The sequence below is a fragment of the Magnolia sinica genome, chromosome 2 (genome assembly GCF_029962835.1).
Source record: "Magnolia sinica isolate HGM2019 chromosome 2, MsV1, whole genome shotgun sequence".
Taxonomy (NCBI): domain Eukaryota; kingdom Viridiplantae; phylum Streptophyta; class Magnoliopsida; order Magnoliales; family Magnoliaceae; genus Magnolia; species Magnolia sinica.
The window spans coordinates 44,037,019-44,058,364 of record NC_080574.1 but is presented as its reverse complement, the minus strand read 5'-3'; the positions used below and the strand labels follow the sequence as shown (position 1 = coordinate 44,058,364).

The 21,346-nt window shown below is 40.5% G+C and overlaps 1 protein-coding gene across 1 annotated transcript; it reads left to right on the top strand.

Moving 5' to 3' along the window:
- The first annotated feature begins 1,262 nt into the window (after positions 1–1,262).
- Positions 1,263–18,980, top strand: LOC131237057 (pentatricopeptide repeat-containing protein At5g42310, chloroplastic). Its single transcript, XM_058234700.1, has 5 exons — positions 1,263–3,044; positions 15,868–16,020; positions 16,143–16,214; positions 16,670–16,861; positions 18,673–18,980. The coding sequence occupies exons 1-4, from the start codon at positions 1,320–1,322 to the stop codon at positions 16,778–16,780; spliced, it is 2,061 nt and encodes a 686-aa protein (XP_058090683.1). The 5' UTR covers positions 1,263–1,319; the 3' UTR covers positions 16,781–16,861; positions 18,673–18,980.
- Positions 18,981–21,346: the final 2,366 nt, after the last annotated feature.

The window sequence follows — 21,346 nt, the reverse complement described above, 5'->3', positions numbered from 1 at the left end:
TGTTTGGCGTGTACATGAGCGTTATTGCACACGCGTTTGGGCTTCGCAAAGCCGGCGCTAAATATCTTCGTCCAGTTCGTTTAACCTATGTCGCGACTTAGGATATCCAGCATGTGTCGCCATAATAGGCACACGTGTTAGGTGATCATAACCATCCGTTTCTGGAAATAACTCTGTACCATTCCCTGAGAAACTTATGCCGAAAATATCTTCCCGAAATTCCCTGTTCACAGGTGAACAGTGAACATTGAAAAAAATAAAATTCAATGGACAATATTCAACACCAAAAATCAAAGCCAAAACTCATTTATAAAGCGCAACCACTGAATCATTTCTCATTAACTTTATCGAGGAGAAGATGGATGGTTCAATCATCATACCACCTGTGGATGTGGGTCCTTACATCGCGACACATGTTGGATCTTGTGTGTCGCGACATAGGCAAAACGAACTCCACTTGCGGGGAGAGAGAATCAGGTACTGCTACAGTACCGTAACCTTACTATACGCCGCGCCGTTTTTTGACAATTGAATATTTTATTTTAGAAAATCTTTTCCGTTAAATATGTTTGAATCATTATGAAAATTAATTTTTAGTAAAATATGGCTGATTTAATAATTAAACGGGCCACGTCTTTAGAATGAACCAAAATTCGAAGATCTAACCCAAATAATTGATTTAACGTGCATCACTAGCTGACTTATTGCAATTACATGTATTCTTGATGATGAGGACAACCTTTTTGACGGACAAGATTTCCTAAAAATACGAAAAATTAGCGGGAAAAAAAACGAAGTCCGGTTAGCTTTCTGCACGGGGGCGACGGCTGTCGGCTGATCATTTCATCAGGTGAGTGAAGACGTGGTCTCAAGTCCAACTGGTTGTACCACAAGTTACGGCTAACCAGATAATAAGTTCCCACCTGTTACATACACGTAAAATCCAACCCATGCAATATCTTGGTCCCACCATCTAGAACATATCATGCAAAAATCAACCATATCCACCTAGGTATTTGGTTACACTTATTTTTTATTTATCAGTGGATAAGACTTTTTTCCTATGGTGTGGTCCAGTTTATGATCCCAGAGTAATTTATTATTTGATGATCTTCATGGACCTTCCATCTTATTGGATGGGTTGGATTTCACATGTAATTAAAAGGTTGGAAGTTATATGCTGGGTGGACCGTAACTTATGGTACAACGGTTGAACTAACACCTTCTCGTAAGAAAAATCCTCCTCATCCCATGTCCCTCCAAATCCCGTAACTCTTCTCAAAACAGAGAGAGAGAAGGGAAATTGTCCCAAAAGAGAGATGCTGCTATTACCGCCGCCAGCATCTGTCACGCGCTTCTCTTCTCCATCTCTCTCCCCTTTCATTCGCCAAAACCCTCTCTCTTCCCCCACCGCCATCTGTAGCTTCAACACCACTACTAGCAGCAGCAGCACTTACTCCGCTTCGGCATTTGATCGAACATATTCCATTCAAGAACGCTGTCGCTATGACTTCACACCTCTCCTTGACTATCTTTCCAAAACTCCAACCCAAACTCCCGGTACAGTGCCTGAGACCCCGACCGCGCTTTCCCCGACGGAGCTCCGCCTCGCCGAATCCTACCGAGCTGTCCCCGCCCCGCTCTGGCACTCCCTCCTCAAATCGCTGTCGACGGACCCCGCCACGATCCCGTCTGCTGCCGCCCTCGTCTCCTTCCTCCAAACTCACAACCTCTGTTTCTCCCTTCACCTGCTATACTCTATCCTCATACACGCCCTCGGCCGCTCCCAGCTCCTCTACCACGCTTTCCTGCTCTCCCGGCTCTCCCCCTCTCCCCTCTCTCCTCTCACCTACAACGCCCTCATCGCTGCCTGCGCCCGCAATGACGACCTCGAGAAGGCACTCTCCCTCCTCTCCCGCATGCGCCAGGACGGGTTCCTCCCCGACCACACCAACTACAGCCTCGTTGTCCAGTCCCTCACCCGCTCTAACAAGTCTGACCCGTCTGTCCTCCGCAAGATCTGCTGCGACATCGAGGCCGACTACATTGAGCCTGACGGGCAGCTGCTCAATGACCTCATCGTTGCTTTTTCCAAGGCAGGGGACCCGAAGCAGGCTCTCCACTTCCTTTCCATGGTCCAGAGCCAGGGGCTGAACCCGAAGACTGCTACATTCGTTGCGGTTATTTCTGCGCTGGGGAATTTGGGCCGGACGGATGAGGCGGAGGCCATTTTTGAGGAGATGAAGGAAGGGGGGTTGAAGCCGAGGACGCGGGCGTTCAATGCACTGCTTAAAGGGTATGTGAAAGCGGGTTCTTTGAAGGATGCTGAATCGGTCGTGTCTGTGATGGAGGAGAGTGGGGTCCACCCAGACGAGCATACATATAGCCTTCTGATTGATGCATATACGAATGCGGACCGGTGGGAGAGTGCAAGGATAGTGTTGAAGGAGATGGAGGCAAGCAACGTCCGCCCGAATTCATATGTCTTCAGCCGGATCTTGGCGAGTTATCGGGACAAGGGCGACTGGCAGAAGTCGTTTTCAGTGCTCAAGGAGATGAAGAGTAATGGGGTCTGCCCGGATCGGCATTTCTACAATGTCATGATTGACATGTTTGGGAAGTATAATTGCCTCGAGCACGCGGTGGATACGTTTGAACGGATGAAATCGGACGGGATTCAGCCGGATACTGTGACATGGAATACATTAATTGATAGCCACTGTAAGGCTGGCCGGCACGAGCGGGCCCGGGAGCTGTTCGAGGAGATGCAGGAGAGTGGGTGTCTGCCCTGCACGACGACTTACAACATCATGATCAATTCGTTAGGGGAGCAGGAGAAGTGGGAGGAGGTGAAGAGCTTGTTGGGGAAGATGCAGTCCCAGGGGTTGCTGCCGAATGTTGTCACATACACCACGCTGGTGGATATATATGGGCAGTCGGGGAGGTTTAAGGATGCGATCGAGTGCTTGGAGGTCATGAAAGCGACAGGGTTGAAACCTTCTTCGACAATGTACCATGCGTTGGTCAATGCATATGCACAAAGGGTATGTTGTTTTTGGATGCTCAATTGAATTGAATTGCATTAGTTCAGTCCAATTAAGTGGAAATAACTGAATTGTTGCTAGCCCCATACTGTTCATAGCGAGAAACTAGTCCCTGAATAGCAACTCCAATTGTTAAAAGTCAAACATGAAAATAACGCAATATTTTCCTGGTAATTGTTATGAATTAAAATGATCCTACCTCCATTTTTTTTTATCATTTTCTTTACATTTAGTTGAATTATGGCTATTCAGTTGAACTGAGCATCAGCATTTATCTATCTTAATCTAGAATGCCAGTTAGAAACTCTCATATTTGATTGGAATTTCCTTAATAGAGTTTTCAAGTTAAAAAATGTTATGTTTGGTATAGTTTTTTGTTTTTTACCAACCCCAATTAGTTGAGATAAGGCTTAGATGGTGATTTTTGAAAGAAGGGCTTAGATGATGATGAAATAATTGCGGTTTCTTTGGTGAAAAAGGACAGCTTTAACTCAATGCAAGTCTTACTCGACGAGTTTCAAAGCAAGGTTGTCTGTAAATGTCTGATTACTTACATTCATGAAACAGAATGATTTTATGTGTGTATATGTGCTTGTTGGTTTCAAATGGAAGAGAACCTTGATAGCTCTGAAATTTGTAGTATATGGTGTATATTCTATAATACACATGGTATATGCTTGGTGATAGGGCCACTAATACCCAAATGCAGTTACCTAGGCCACAAATAAGTGACAGTGAAATCTACACAATCATGCAGTATAAAATAAAGCTTTTGATGCAGCAAATTGAAAGAATTGACTAGAATTAAAAGAAATTGAATACATACTACCTTAAGGATCAAATCCTCCTATTATATGCCACAATTGTTTTTTTTTTTCTTTTTTTTTGGAACAAGCAACAAAGATGTATATACTAAAGAGCAAAAAGAGTACAACTAAGATGAGAGAAAAGCTCTTGGAAGTACATTGAGGCAAACAACAACGTCAATATAGATGATAGATCTCGGGTTAAATGAATTATTTAACCAAAATGCACCACAATACCACAGATGCTGGTCCATTTGACAGTGATCTCCGATGCTGATTGAACCAGAAAAGCTTTGATGTGTCAATGCCTAATCGAAGGTTATAACTATCATCTTATCCAACAGTGCGATTAAGGAGATTTGGGTGCCGTTAAAGTTTCTGGAATTCCTCTTTCCATATTTCCTAGCTACTTGGAAATAGGGACCATGCCCCACAGAAATTTCCTTTTCCCAGAGAAAGGGCTATTGTTCTAGCTGAGTAACTACTTCTCTACTGAGGACGAAGCTATGAAATTGATGTTAGGGCCTGATTATTGGACTGCAGGATAACCCAACAACCTTCTAGTCTAAAGCTAGAAATCAGTCAAGAGAAAGACACTCATTCTTTAAAAGGGAAAAAAAAACCATCAATTGTCTTAACAAAGAACATATCCAGATTACTGGAGAGGAATGACGAGACTAGGGACTACTGGATGGGCGGTTTTTGATTGAGGAGTCGGCGGAGAGGAACCTCTAGAGGTTTCTCAAATGTAAGAGAGTGTGGTTGTTTTCTCGTTAGGGGTTCAGGAAGGGACCGTGTTATTCCGGGCTTACTTGAGGCGGGAGAGGAGAAACCATCTATTTGGAAGGACCTCATGGTGCAGGTACGGTGGTGACGGAGTGTAGGGAGTATGGGGAAGGAAGTTGGGCCATGGGCTACGATGTCAAGCTGTTAGGGGGAGGTTGGATCAAGGAGGTGGTCATACGAAATGAGCAAGTTTTGCATTAAGTAAGCAACTGGAAGGAGAAAGGAAGATGGGTTGAGGTAGGGAAAATGAAAGGTGGGGTGAGGGGAAAGGGAGAAGTCTCATCACCAGGGGGATTCAAGGGAGTTGCTAACACTGTTTGTAGATGGCGACATGGTAATGGAGATGTTCCTTCCCATAGATAAGAAGTCGGGTGCATACAGGGGATTTGCCTTTGTCAGAAAAGGGGGTGCTGTCAGCCATAGATGTATAAAACAGGGAAATATACAACGGTAAATGCTTAGGGTGAAGAAGGCCCAATATGGGCTGGTAGTGGCCAACAAGGACATGGCGAAACTCTGAGCAGGGAACAAGTATGGTAGTGATCTTCGGGGCCAATCGGGTACCAATGGTGATTGTGTGGGGAAGGGAGGGGTTTCTAGTAAGGGGGTCCTAAAAATGCAGTTGGGCAGCAAGGTGGGAGTAGCGGGTTCTAATGAAGTTAGTAGAGGGAATAAGTTCGGTTCATTGAAATTGGTGCCTTCAATCTATGTTGAAACATGGGATTTTGATCGATCAATGGAAGCCTTGATCGAATCAAGAAAATCCCGATTTTCCCAGTTTTGTCTCTAGATAATTTTGGACATATTCGATTGATCGAGATTAATTCTAGAAAATCATGTTAGCTCTTTGGACACTTTTGAGCATGTTCGATTGATTGAACATTGTGGTGTCGATCGATCGAAGGATGCTCAATCAATGTCGATTGATCGAATGTTCAATCGATGGTGTGCGCAGCTTTTGCGTAAGTGCGCGGTTTGGTTTCTAATTCTGGATCCGGGGTTATATAAATGGGTGTAATACAGGATGAGGGTAACTTGTCTTAAAGAGAGCTTGGGTTTGGAGAAAGGGGATCTAGGGTTTTGATTGGAAGTTGCTCATCTCTTGTAATTTCGTTTTCATGGTGGATTGCTTGTCGCCTTGTGCTATGGTTTTTTTTTTTCCCCAAAAGGGTTTTTGCATGCAAATCGCTGTGTTCTCTGTGTATGCTTGAATTTTCTTTCTCTGTGCTTGTTTGATTCATATATGGGTCACGTCTGGGTGACACTTTTGCGCCCAACAAGTGGTATCAGAGCAATCTGGTCGTCGGGTTGGGGTTTTAGATTGAATCTGAAGACATGGCATCGAAGGGAATGAATGTCAAGTTCGAGACAAATTTACAGGTAATAATAATTTTGAATTGTGGACGGTGTAGATCAAAGCCCTTCTAATTTAGCAAGGGTTACAACAACTAGTCCTTGGGAAAGCGAAGTGTCTTGATACTATGAGCGATGAAGAGGGTGATGAACTAGATCGAAAGGCAATTAACACAATCCAATTATGTTTGGCCGATGAAATCCTATATAATGTCATCAACGAATGACCACCGCTGGATTGTGGGCGAAGTTGGAGAGCCTCTACATGATGAGATCGCTCTCCAATGTTTGTTTCTGAAGAAGCAGTTCTACAATATGAAGATGGCGGAAGGGACAAATCTCAATGAACATATTAGCAACTTCAAAAAATAACTTTGCAAATTAATGAGTGCGGATGTGAAGATTGACGAGGAAAATCAAGCCTTAATCCTATTGAACTTTCTTCTAGAGTCCTACGAGAACCTTGTAGATACTCTGTGCCATGGTAGGGAGTCATTGACATCGAAACCGTTATCTCAGCCCTTCATTTGAAGCAGTTGAGAAAGAAGAACTATGGTGAGGGGTCTTCTACAGATGCGTTGGTTGTTAGAGGAAGAAGTTTTGAGCGGGAGAAAGGGAATTCGCGACGAGGTCCAAATCTAAGGGCAAGGGCAAGATGAAGTGTTGAAATTGTGGAAAAATCAGGCATATGAAGAAGGATTGCTGGTCCCCTAAAACCCACAAGGATGAGAATTCAAATAATTCCACAAGGGATGCCAATTTAGTAGAATCCCGTGAAGGTTTGAATGATTGCAATGTATTATCGGTATCCAAAACGGGTCACTTCTATCAGGAGTGGATTTTGGATACGAGGGCTTCGTACCACATGACCCATCACTAGAGTTGGTTCACTACATACTGCGAGTATGATGGTGGCCTGGTTCTTATGGGCAATTTTCATGCCTGTAAGATGATTGGAATTGGATTTGTTCGCATCAGAATGTTTGACAGGGTGGACCGTATTTTGATTGATGTGAGGCACATTTCATATTTGAAGAATGATCTGATTTCTCTGGGTGCTCTTGATGCACTAGGATGCAAGTTCACTAGCCATGATGATGTCCTGAAAGTTTTAAAGTGGACACTCATCGTTATGAAAGCATAAAGGAACGACAACCTCTATAAGTTGATTAAGAATACTATATAAAGTGGAGCTGCAACGTCTATAGCGGAGTCTACATCAGCATGTATGTGGTATGTGCACGTAGGCCACATGAACAAGAGGGTGTGAAGAATAAATTGTCATTGCTTATGGTAAATAGTCAAAATTGTCATTTAAAATCGGGAAACATAGTAGTAAGGGACCGTTGGATTATATGCACTTTGACGTGTGGGGGTCGTTGCCCATGGTTTTTAGAGGAGGGTTGTCATTCTTCGTAACATTCATTGACGATTTCTCTAAAAATGCGTGAGTTTATTTCATGAAGAATAAATTCGACGTGTTTGCCACTTTCAAGTCTTGGAAGGTCATGGTTGAAAAACAGTCATGGTGACAGTTGAAAGTACTAAGGACAGATAATAACAGAGAATTTACTTCGAAGTAATTTAATCAGTTTTATAAGGAAGAGGGGATTGTGAGGCAAAACATAGTTAGACACACACCAAAGCAGAATGGTGTGGCGGAATGTATAAATCAAACTCATTTGGAAAGGGTTTGAAGTACATTAAGTAATGCTGCGTTGGGCAAGGACCTATGGACTGAAGCCATTAACACGGTTTTCTATTTGGTAAATTGGTCTCCATCTACGACTATTGATTGCAGGATTCCTGAAGAAGTATGGAGTGATCAACAAGTAAACTACTCGGGGTTGCGTGTATTTGGTTGTGATGCTTACTCTCACATACCATCTGCTGAGAGAGATAAGCTAGACCAAAGGGCGAAGAAGTGTACCTTGTTGGCTATGGTGATGACGTGAAGTGATATAGGTTGTATAATCGGGCCATAGTGGAGCAACCAGAAGGGTTCAAGGTACAGGGGTTAGAGAATTAAGGTTTGCAGGTTGAGGAAAAACAACATGTCTCGTGTGCCCTACTCAAGCGTAGTTGGCAATTTGATGTACACCATGGTCTCTATGTGATTGGATATTTCACATTGAGTGGGTGTTGTGAGTAGATACATGTCTAACCTCGACAAGCAATATTGGGAGGCAATGAAATGGCCACTTCGTTACATATGAGTTATAGCAGATTACGTCTTGACATTTGAAAAATATGAGGAGAAACTACTAGGCTATGTGGACTTTGATTATGCCGGGAATGTGGACGATAGAAGGTCGACTTTTGGTTACTCGTTTGTGCTAGCGAGTGGAGCGATCAACTGGATGTCGAAGCTTTAGCTATGGTTTCTCTTTCCACGAGCGAAGCGGAATATATGGCGGTGACGGAAGCATTTAAGGAAGCTGTTTGGTTGGGAGGTATGATGATTGAGTTGAGACTTCAGTAGGTGGTCGTGCCTGTGAATTGTGACAGCGAAAGCGTGATTAATTTGGCAAAGAAGTCAGTATACCATTTCCGTACTAAACATTTTGATGTGCGCCATCACTTTATCTGACAAATACTAGGGGAAGGTGGTGTTACTCTTGACAAGATCCACACGAGCGAGAATCCGACGGATATGCTTACCAAAGTTATTCCTGCAGAGAAGTTCAGGTTGTTCGATTTCTCTGGGCTTGGCAAAGGATGAATGAAGACAGAGTGTGCACAAAAAGCGATGTTGAGGCTATGATGGAGACGATTAGAGATGGAAGAAGTAGCTTGAAACAGTGGAGCATGAAGATTGAAGCCACAATGGAGATTGGTGGAATTGGTGCCTTCAATTTGTGCTGAAATAGGGGATTTCGATTGATTGAAGGAAGCCCCGTTTGAATCGAGAAAATCCTGAAACACGTTCCGAAGAGAGCTAGGGTTTGGAGAAAGGGGATCTAGGGTTTTATACTTTAGGGTTTTGATTGTAAGTTGCTCATCTCTTATAATTTTATTTTCATAGTGGATAGCTTGTCACTTTGTGTCATGGTTTTTTTCCCGAAAAGGTTTTTTCACTTAAATCGTCGTGTTCTGTGTATGCTTAAATTTTCTTTATATGTGCTTGTTTGATTCATATTTAGGTCACACATCCGTGCCTAACACGGTTTGGGGGGTTTGGATAGTGATAAGTTGATGGGAGTAGGGGTAGCTAAGGATGTGGAGAAGGGTGTTAGTGGGCTAGGGGTTTTGTTCTCTCAGGGGGACCCTTGGGAAGTCAAAGGGAGGAAGGAAATCAACTTGTTGGAAGAGGAGAGGGAGGACAATGGAAAGGGAGATGCAATGGGGGATCGATGGGTTTAACACACTTGGGATAAAGGTCGACTGATGGCATCAGTGGATTTGAGGATCATTGCAGTGGCAACTTGATCATTCCAATGGTGCTTGGTGGCTTTGATAATGGCAAGGGCATTAGTTGATGAGATTGGCTGTTGGCCTGAAGCGTTCTGTGGGGTGAAGACCCTCGACAGAGTTCTTAAGCCTGTTGAGTTCATCTAAAATCCTTATTTCTTGCTGCCTGTAGATGGATTTGGACCGGGTAATCCCGCTTTATAATCATTTTATAAACGCCACTGTCAAGGGCTTGTGGAGGTGGGATCCATTGTCGGTCCTAGGAATGGAGGAAGGTTGGTTCTCTGTTCGTGGCCTTCATTTGGAATTGTGGATGGAGGTGTTTTTGGAGGTGGGTTCCTATGTGGGGGAGTTTGTCGCAATAGGTTCCCTGTCGGAACATTGTGCAAAGCTTAGAGTATCAAGGTTGCTCATTTGAAGGCGAAGGTTGCTATCAGTTCTGGAGAAGATCAATGTGGTCATTGGTGAGTTGCACATCTAGGTGTACATCAACTGATATTCGGGGGGTGGGGTGGGGGCGAAGGAGAAGGGTCTCCATTACCGTCGTCATCAGAGCAATTATGGATGAGGAAGCTCCGATCGACATTTGTCAGGAGGAGCTAGAACATTTAAAGTAGAGAAGAGGCATGTGCCAGCCGATGCAAAGGTCTCAAAGATGGCCCCGAGGACTATAAATCAAGCAGCTCAACATGCAGGAGGTCTCGCAGCTCATTTTCAATTGGAATTGCAGGTGGGCCTTTCAGAACAACACATCCAGTACCCTTGGATCATTAATCCCGATCATCAAATGTTTTCAGTTTGTGTGTCTGATAAGTCACTTGTAGTAGTTATTGCAATCTCCCCTATCCAAGTGGCTAAGGAGGCGTCTACAATAGTTGTAATGCAGAACTCTTCGATTGATGCTAGAGAGAAAGGAGGGGGCCATGTCTCTGTAGCTCAAGGCATGAAGTAGACCTGGGTGGCTTTTGGGAAAATTGGGAGGCTCCTGGGAGTCATGTTCGGTGATTGTGAGGAGGACTTTGTGGCAATCTTCCACACGTTTTGAGTATTTGTGATCTTGGTATGATGAACGAAGCTCTTTTGGGAAAGTGGATTTGGAGGTTTGGGTCGGAGGAAGGGGGTTTGTGGAAGGAAGTTTTGGTGAGGAAATATGGGGTAGATCGTGAGGGGTGGTGGCCTAAGTGTGTTCTCTTATATAGAGGGCCGAGTGTTTGGAGATCCATTATGAGTCTTAAGGAAGTGGTTCTAAGGGGGTGGGATGGGTATAAAGTAAAGATTTTGGAAGGATTCATGGCTAGGTGGTAGAACATTAAGTGTGTAACTCCCTCTCCCTCCCTCTCTCTCTCTCTCTCTCTCTCTCTCTCAAACACATCTTTAGTCTCTACAACTACAAGTGTAAGTGTGTAACTCCCTCCCTCCTCTAGTCTTTACAACTTCAAATGTAAGTTTGTAACTCTCTCTATAGTCTCTATAAGTGTAGGCGTGTAACTCTCTCTCTCTCTCTCTCTCTCTCTCTCTCTCTCTCTCTATATATATATATATATAAAATACACACACACAAGTGTACAAGAATCACGTCTTCTTCTTCTTTGAAACCCAAGTTGAATGACTCGGGTTGGAAGTACGGGCACTATCGTGGTGCTACCGAAAAGACTTACATAGGGTGTGAGTTATACCAGTTTATAGGTGTTGGTGGCATTACACGGCACAAACAACACCTTGCATGTATGCAACGATCAAATGCAAGCATGTCCCAATATTACTCCAGAAATCCGAAAGGAAATCGAGTACATGGATAAATAATCAAGAAGAAAATATGAGTCTCATACTTCGAGAAGAATTCATGTAATAAGAAGCATAAGAGAATATATATGTGGTTGATGTGGATAAACCTAATCCTACCCACCTACATTGACTGGGCGGTTTAGATCACCAGCCTCGAAAAGAGCTCGTGGGCATGGGCCCATGGATAGGTGGTGTAGACCATATCTCGAGGATGTATCGACCAAAGGGTAGGGGCAAATGCCCTGCACAAACCACATTGGAAAACTGATATAAGTAAAATGATAGGAAACCACGATTCAATAAATCGCTAAGTGGTTGTACTAAGCTAGTGTTGCTCTCAATACTGTTAAGTTGAAAACCTTCAAGGTTATGGTTGAAGCAATAGGTCAATTGAGATTTGGGCTTAAGCCTCCTTCATATCACAAAGTGAGGGAGACATGCCTCAAAACCAAGGTTGATTATACAAGAAGTTTCATAGCCGAATATAAAGAATCGAGGAAAATTTATGGTTGTACTCTTATGGCTGACGGATGAACTGATAAATTTGGTCGGACTCTAATAAACTTTCTAGTGAATTGTTCAACTAGGACAATGTTTTGAAGTTCGTGGATACATTGGCCCATCCTCACACGACCAATTATTTGTTTAAATTATTAGATAGTGTATTTAAGGAAGTAGGAGAGGAATGTGTTGTCCAAGTATCACGGACAACACAATTGCTTACATAGCCACTGATTGCCTTCTTATGGAGAAGAAGCACCGTTTATTTTGGACCCCTCACGCAACACATTTTGTAGATCTTATGCTAGAAGACATAGGTAGGTTGTATATAAAAGTGATTGCCAGGGCTAGAAGAATCATGATCTTTATATACAAACATGCCCTTCTTCTCTATCAAATGAGAAAACACATTGGGTGTAACTTGCTATGTGTAGGTGTCATCTGTTTTGCAATAACCTTCTTAACACTATGAAGATTGCATTCAAAGAAATCTGAACTTAGAAGCTTGGTAGTGTCGGATGATTGAAATAATGGGCCTTGGTCAAAGAAGGCCAAAGGGAAGCTAGTCCAACACACCATCTTTTCGCAATTTTTTTAGATACAAGTGCTAAAGGCACTAAAATTGTCAGAACCCTTAGCAACTATGTTGTGATTGGTTGATGGAGATGAGAAGCTATCAATGGATTACATTTATGATGTGATGGAGATGGCTAGAAATAAAATCATAGACCACTTTAATCATAGAGAGATTGATTACAGGCCCATTTTAGATATTATAGGTAGAAGATGAAGCAGTTAAATGTCATCTCCATTGTATTTGATTGCCTACATCTTTAACCCGGCTGTATTCTTCGCCTTCCCCAATCGGATAAAGGCAGAAGTGATGCATATGATTGGCTTTCCTGATGCCTTAGAGATGATCAAGATCAACCATTAGATATTGATGAAATACTAGTGCGAATAGATAATGAAGAAACAAAAGAAGATGAAGTATACATCGAAGAAGGAGATGACTCTGATGATGACTTTGATGACGATGATGTTGGTGATTAGATGCCACAATGACAATTGGATCAATGTATATAATATTAGTGTATTTATATATATATATATATATATATATATATATATATATATATATATATATATATATATATATATATATATATATATATATATATTTCATTATTTTGTAAGTTGTGTTTTTTTTTTTTTTGGTAAAAGTTGTAAGTTTTAACTTGAAACTTGAAAGTTCCATTTATCAATAAAATTTCTATGTTCGAAGTTCTTAATAATTAAATAGCGTATAAATTGTATTTGTGTATTAAATAGCTTGTTGATTGTTTTGTTAAATAGATTGTTAATGTACTTGGTTGTTTTGTTGATTGTATTGTTTTAAATGAACCTGAAATAAGTAAAATAAGTTATCCAGTCACTTAGGGAAGTTTTCTTTAATTTTTTAGATTTTTTTTTCTTCAATTCTCAAAAACAATATATGCGATTGTGCGATTGCATTTGCACATAGCCACATGCCATCACGTGCAATCGCATATGCAATTTGACAACATTGGTTTTGTTGTTGGATGGCAACGATTTGGTTTGTTGGTTTGATTTGAAGTCTGTCAAGTTTTCGGTAGTTAATGCTTGTTCCTTATGTTGGGGAGATGAAGAATAGAGGGATCACCTCTTTATCCACTGTCCATTCTCTATGGAACTGTGGAACAACGTCTTTGGTCTCTTCGATGTCTGTTGGGTGCTGCTGCATTCGATTGCAGATTTCTTCATCCGATGGCATGATGGAGGGCTAGTCTCTTCTTGCAAAATAAGATGGAGATTGTTCCTTCTGGTTGGTCTCTACGCTGTGTGGGCTGAAAGAAACAACAGGTGTTTTCAAGACTAAATGTGTCACTCCTAGGGGTGTATTCCTAAGAGCGCTTTCCTCATTTTTCGAGTAGGATGTTGCCGTGCCCTTCTAGTGGCAGTTTTGTTTTTGGTTTTTTGTCTTTTAGAATTCTGGGTGCTTTTCTTTATTGTATTCTTTCGGCTTCACCGCTTTTGAATGAAGTTGTCATCCTTCAAAAAAACGTACCGACCCCAATTAGTTGGGACAAGGTTTGGATGATGTTGAATTAATTCTCTTAACATAGCTCCATACAGATGGTTTTATTGGCCTTTTGTATAGCTTCAAATCAATCTAGGAATCTTTTGGAATAATGCCAAGGGCCTAAAATCCCATTGGCTCACATATAAATTGCTGGTTTAATCGAACTTTTAATAGAAATACAAACAAGTGAATAAGAAAACATAAACCAAGTGAGTCCTCAAAGAATCAAAACCCTACTAAATAGGGTGTGTATACAAATAATGGGTTTGCATTTGGAGCTTGTACTATTGTCTGCTATATAGGGCCTAAAAAGGTTTATGGTTGGACTCTGGGAGCCACATTCCAACCTCTTGTAGGTATGGGCCATCTGATTGGATCTATGAGCCCCACTTTCCAATCAAACCATTGATTTTGTCCAGTCTTCATCTAGACCCTTGCTTACCCTGATCATTCAATCGCCCAGAAAAAAAGGTTCAATTTGGACCCGTATTAGATGATTGGATGGCCTAGATGCATAAGATGTGAGTAGGGGTGCAAATGGGTCGGGTTGGGTTGGTCGGATTGAGGGAGTTCCAGACCTGAACTGTTTAATAGTTGTCTATATACTTCAGCCCCAAGCTTGATCTCTTAGATATGGACTGAGTATAGGTCAAAGTCCAAGTAACCTGAGCTTGGGTCTGGTTTAGATTCAGAGGATCCAGTCCCAAGCTGTTTATCCATGGGTTGGGTTTTGATAAGGTCTAAGCTTGGTGGGTTTAATGTTAGATTGAATAAATTCCCTATCTATTTTACATTTCTTGTTAAGCACGCTACTAGTTTTCTCTTGCCAGGTTTTTACATTTTAATAAATTATCTTAATACCTTAATTGAAGATATTTAAGTTTCAGTTCTAGATTGACTTTGGTGGGTTCTGGTTGGATCCATTTTTGGGTGTTCCAAATCTGACCCATTTAAAAGGTGGATCTGGGGTGGATCAACTTTGATAAGTTCCTCATTTGATAATTGAGGTGGTTTTTTGGTTTCTGACCCTACCTAGTGGGTCTAATTTCAGGTCTAGACCAGTTTATTATCAGGTTGGGTCAAGTGACCAATTGGATTAACCCGATCCATTTGCAGCCCCCAGATATGGGCCCATTTGGGGGTTCAAAGCTAATAGTGGCCTTTAGTTATATGAATTGCATTACAATCAGGCTAATAAGCCTATAAACATGTATATTTTGGGGATCTACAGTAGCTTTGCTATTCTTTATATCATGGAATTTTTTTTTTTTTTTTGACGCCTTCATGATTGAAATGGATAATTCCTCGAGGACTAAAGACTATAAACCTTGTGTTAAGTTTTAGTGGAAAATATCCCACAGATGCCAAGAAATCAAAATGCAAGGTAGATAAAAATAAAGTGTTGAGGGAGCGAATGGTGCAATAATTTGCTAAAGTACCAAAACTCCATGAAGCCTAAGTGTGCCGTCTACTTTTGAGTTACTGGATTTAGATTTTGGATATACATGGCTGAGTAGACTTTACTGTTTTAATGTAGCCCTCTCTCCGAAATGTCTTGACATGTCTCACATTAAAAATGTGCATTTTATTCCTTGATGTTTCATGGAGTTGAGTAATGTCGGTATAGAATTTGATGTAGGACTATAGGTATCTTTTAAGTTCTAGTTAGGTATCTTTTAAGTCCAAGTTCACTTGGACTAATAGACTCCGGTTTTCGAAGATTTCTTAGTCATATACATGTGACAAATTACTATTGCTCGTGTGCTTTTCCTTTGGCATTTCAATATGCTATCTTATCAAGTTGTGTGTTTGCATAATGAGAATCAGTTTGATTCTGAAATATGTATTCCATGAAAAGTTCTGCCACTTACAGATAATCTATCCATAGGATCTGTCTAATGTCTATCAATCAAGTACCTCAATCTATTAAGTTTACTTTGTTGACTCTAATTTCATAGATCAAGTTTCTTCTTGCATTCCATGTGCCTTCAGCTTGGTTATGGACCTGGACACTTCCATGAAGAAATTTAATATGTTGAGTGTCAAAACAGTTACATTTCCTTCAATCTGTTGGCAGGGTTTGTCTGAGCAAGCTGTAAATGCATTCAGAGTCATGAGAGCTGATGGTATAAAGCCCAGTGTTTTAGTCCTCAATTTGTTGATTAATGCATTTGGCGAGGATAGACGGGACGCCGAAGCCTTTGGTGTGTTGCAGTATATGAAGGACAATGTAAGATACCAATAAATCTCTCTAGTTTATTATATTATGTGATATCATCTTGGAAAAATATTCACCACTTGTAGAATTTGAATCCAGTTTACTAAGTTTATATGATGCTTTTGAAAATATAGGATTTGAAGCCAGATGTTGTGACATATACAACCCTTATGAAAGCTCTAATCCGTGTAGAGAAGTTTGACAAGGTACTTCTTTTGAGCTCAATAGTAACATATATAATCTCAGACAGTTTTCAGAAGGAAGAATTCCTTTTGATGGCCGAATCCTTTGCTCCTCTTCAAAGTACTGTTGCTTCTATTATGTAATTTGGCATTGTCATATGCCAATAGTAACATATATAATCTCAGACAGTTTTCAGAAGGAAGAATTCCTTTTGATGGCTGAATCCTTTGCTCCTCTTCAAAGTACTGTTGCTTCTATTATGTAATTTGGCATTGTCATATGCATTGGTGGCTTGGTGTCCATTTGGTCTGTGGTTCTGCCTATTTTTCCATGACTTGGCTCACTCTTATATAAAACAATAGTCACGCAAGTATTTGATTGCTTCCATACTAAAGAGACAGGATAGTGCCTACTATGGAGATCTTGTATCGTATATGGTGAACTGAAAAATAATGTTTATTGATGGATTCTGTGTCAGGTTCCGGCTGTATATGAAGAGATGATTTTATCTGGGTGCACTCCCGACAGAAAAGCTAGAGGAATGTTGCGTTCAGCACTCCGTTACATGAAACAGTCATTGAGTTCATAGCTGAGAAAAACACGATCTAATCAAGCTCACACAAATTGCATGATTTGACTACTATGCTGAGTTACTCAATGCTAAGTGAAGGTCTGTACCATTATCCTTTTCCATATGAGCTGAAAGTAATCATGGTAAGAATCCATAGATAAACTATAGGCTTTGCATACAGTATAGGCAACTGAAAATGTGCGTGTAAATTATACATGCTGTGCTTGACAATAATGATTAGTTGGGAATGCTTATGCTGCTGTTGAACAGTTCAAAGGGTTCTGTTTCTGTGCTGTCTTAAGACTATACTCCATTCATGCCTCTTTCTTGATATGTTGCAGGCATGTCTCATCGTGATCTTTCATTTACATTCCTGCTAATGCTCGTTATGTCAGATGAGATTGCTACATGATTTTTTATTCATTTGTTAGTCTTCAATGTTGTGTCCAATATGCAACTGGTTGTACAATCGATTTTAACAGCATAAGGCAAATGCTCAATCATAAAGTCAGTCTCAGATTTCCTGAGTCGTGTAATGGATTAGTGGGGATGCAGCTCCTTTGACATGCCACTTGTTTGCTGTTCAGTGCAGTTTTTGATGTAGCCAGAAGTGTTCCATGATTGGAACAACTGAAGTATGTCTGAAATGGGTTTTTGTGTGTGGCCCACTTTGGCTACATCAGTTTGTCCCAATGGTTCTTGTTGTTTTGATTGCTAGGAAAACATCTCCAGATTGCTGTATGCTGTCACTCTGTTGCCGTTAATGTTAGTACAATATTAGCTCCATAAATCTGTTCATAGAATGGGCCTGCTGAATCTGAACGCTGTATCAAATCCATCTTTTCTGGCATTGGTGCTGATATTTCCAGTTCTATAATTATATGTTGGCAGTAGATAGAAGTGTTCTTTTATTAAAGTGGACTGTCATTTTCTATCAAACCCAATTTTAACATAATGAACAAAAGATATTGGACTGTCATTCTTCTGTACATGTGAGACCTTGGTTTGATGATCCAAACAGTTGATCTTTTGGGCCTCAGTTTGGATGGGGGATGCCTGAAAGTCTGCCAGATGGGACGATCCTAATCCTCTTTGATCATTGGGCTTTCCGTTGAATGTGGATTGCTGATGTATTTTCTGCTTTAACCTCTTATTCATACGGCATTGATTGAAGGATTATGATCTTCCAATCTGGAAGATTTTTGAGCATCTCCTATGTGTGATAGGGCCCATCCGATCAACGGTTTGGATCACCCAACCATGGTCCCAGATGTCAGGAATCCTTTCTGTCAGTGAATAGTATGTTTGCTGATGAGCAGCACTGGGCAGGAGCTTAAAGGGATGAAAGCCTCATATGTAACTACAGCCTGTCAATCAATCATGTCAAAAGGAAAACCGATGTATGCAAATTAATGTTCGTTGTTCATTGCATTATCTAAACCTGTCACTAACTTGTTTGTGGCTAGAATCTTTCCAGCGACATCTAATCTAGTCATTAGAAAAAGTGTTAATACCTAGGAAATTCTTTAGGCATTGTTTCAACACTGTATCTTTGGAAATCTTGATTTCAATATAATCAAGATTTTGGTGGCCTTGTGCCGTCACATCAGTGTTGGACAGAGCCCCTACATGTTTGTTGAGTTCCTCAGAAGGACAGAAATTTCCTCTTTGATTTTTGCAGAATTTTATCCACACATAAACATGCTGATGCTGATTTGGTGGCACAGGGCCCGCCGAAATCATGCTTGTATGTAAGCCTAGATTTTCAAAGATATATAATCCACGGGAATCCTCTAGTGGTGTACTAATTCAGCAAGAATTCATGAAATATTTTTAGACATTCTGCCTTTCATATCCTTTCAGAAATAGTTGACTAACAATGGGTTTGCTGTTACCGTTCATCCAAACAGACCAAAAGCATGCAAGTTGCTGCCGTGGCATGGAAACGAAAGAGGGGTGGGTCCAAGGCATCGTCCATCAAAGGGTTCTGATCAGATGACTACAACGATTGTATTCAAGTCAGAATTAAGAAGAAAGAACATCTGTACTCCCAAGGTTACCTCCATGATTCTTAGGTTTTCTGTTACTGAAGATCTTCCTACATTACTAAAAAAAATAAGAAGAAAGACTCCAATTACTTGTATATGTTCCTCCCTCTCTGACGAATTCTTGTTTGTAATTAATTTTCTACTGGCATTAAAGAAATATTGTGTACACAGATTTTTTGTCTCAATTAGCATTGATTCTGGCAGGAAACACCCTCAGTACTGTAGCAAATATCCCTGAGATTTTTGGATATTGCACCGTGGTGCTCTAGTACCATAGGCACTCCTTGCCAGCCCTAGGCAATATGAGGCAATCACCACAAAGAGGACCCCATCAATAAATCATATGTGGTTGCCATGTTAAAACACGTACACAATTTTGTGGAACACTTACAACTGCTGTTTGGCTGTGTATTTTTTTTTTTTTTTTTTTTTTAAATTTTATTTACTCCAAGTTTAGAAGGTTAGAATACTCCACTTCAATCAAAACATGAACGATAATGATTCCATGAAATCATAGCACCATCAACTAAACATGATAAAGAATAATGGTGCATTTGGCTAATATAAATATTGCAATTTAACCAGTATTTTCTTAAATTGGCATTTTCTATTCATTAAAAGATGGGATTTTAGGTCCTTAACGAGAAAATATTCAAAATTTGCAATTTCTCTCAATAGATGAAGAAGGGAATTTCAGAGAAAAAAAAAAGTAAATTTATTCGTAATCATGATTTACAAAATCTTAGCGCTCTCTCTCTCTCTCTCTCTCTCTCTCTCTCTCTCTCTCTCATCAAAGTCATCTTTTAGGAGAGATGAACAGTCTTAAGTAGGCCCATATAATTCACCATCAAGTTGATGATCAGACCTCATCTATTATGATTAATATGGATTATTCATTTTCTTGGCCATTGATCAAATGGGCAGGATCATTGGATCAAAATGACCTTTAAAAGGGAAGAACAATTAAAGGTGAGCCCAACATGATGGACGATCCATATCAATTATTGGACCCGTATTATAATCAATGTGAGTAATATATTTGCTGCCCATTGATCCGATAGTTAGGATCATCTAATCAAAGTTATCTTTTGAGATGATGGTCAGTTAAAGGTGGATCCCACATGATAAATGGTCTAAGTTAATGATCGGACATTCCTTTGCCCTGACTATTGATTAGATGGCTGAAAAAAGCGACTTTTAAGTGGAACAAGCAATAAAAGGTGTGCCCAAGTAATGGATGGTCCAAATAAAAAAGTGTATAGTCATTGATGAAATAGATGAGATAATCCAATCGAAGTGACTTTTAAGAAGGGGGATAATCAAAAGTTGGGCCCACTCGCCGTATAGTCCATATCAATTATTAGACGTCAATTACAATGGATATGCGCTCTCTAGTTTTTACTCAGTCATTAGTTCTATAGTTAGGCTCATCCAATCAAAGCAAAAGATCTTTTTGGAGGGAGGTTCAATGAAAAGTTGGGCCCCGCATAATGGATCGTCCAAGTCGATGGTCGGGCATTTACTATAATTGATATGAACGGTCCTTTGTCTTAGCCATTGATTGATGGCTAGGATCATCCAATCAAGTAGTTTTTAAGAGGAAAGAGCAATCAAAGGTGGGTCCAAACTAATGAATGCACACGTTTCTAATATATTCAATATGCAATGTTGGTTTAACCAATGGTCACATAGCTATACTCAAGTGGGCCCTCGTGATGCACGTTCGAGGTCAATGATCAGACCTCATTGCGTTGCCCCACATGATGGACAACTAATGATAGGAGCTTCTTTATTAAAATCAAGGCAGATTGTCAATTTTTCTCAGTACTGATTAGACGGTCAGATTATTCAATCCAAATGGTTTTTTAGGGATGCATGTGCAATCACATGTGGGCCCCATGTGATGGATAGCCCAGATCACTAAACAGGCCTTGTCTAGTAAAATAAATATACACCATCCATTTCTTATCAATTAATCAAATTATTAAGATCATCCAATCAAAGTGACTTAAAGAGGGCGTGCATTCTGGGTGGGCCCCACATGATGGATAGTCTGAGTCACTGTTGAAGCTTCTAATATAATAATCATGGGCCGTCTATTTCCTATCCATTCATCAGATGGCTGCTACCGTTACATCACTAGTTAAGTGTGTTGTTAATCATTAGTTGCACGTTACTCTCAATAATCATTTTGTTTGGAAATTCAAAGCATCTGATCAAATTCAAGAAAACAGCATGTTCCAAATTTCTATAACCGGTCAAATCATTGATTTGAATTATCTATCCTGATGACCCTACAAATTTATTGCCTTTGCCTCTAAACAACTGATAAATTGTATTTTTCTATTAAGCCTTCCAAACATTCACAATGCTAAGGATTTAATAATATTGAGATTTCAGGTAGACTGGCTAAACAGTCGATAAAACATTAAAAAACACTGGACAACCTTACTAAATTGAGAATCTGTTATTTTTGGATTTTACAAAAAATGTAATTATGATATGTTTTTGCATGCCAAACATATCATCTCTCTTT

Coding starts and splice junctions, on each gene's coding strand:
- LOC131237057 (XM_058234700.1), top strand. CDS start 1,320: ATGCTGCTATTACCGCCGCCAGCATCTGTCACGCGCTTCTCTTCTCCA. Junction 16,021..16,142: donor TGCAGTATATGAAGGACAAT/GTAAGATACCAA, acceptor TTGAAAATATAG/GATTTGAAGCCAGATGTTGT. Junction 16,215..16,669: donor GTGTAGAGAAGTTTGACAAG/GTACTTCTTTTG, acceptor ATTCTGTGTCAG/GTTCCGGCTGTATATGAAGA.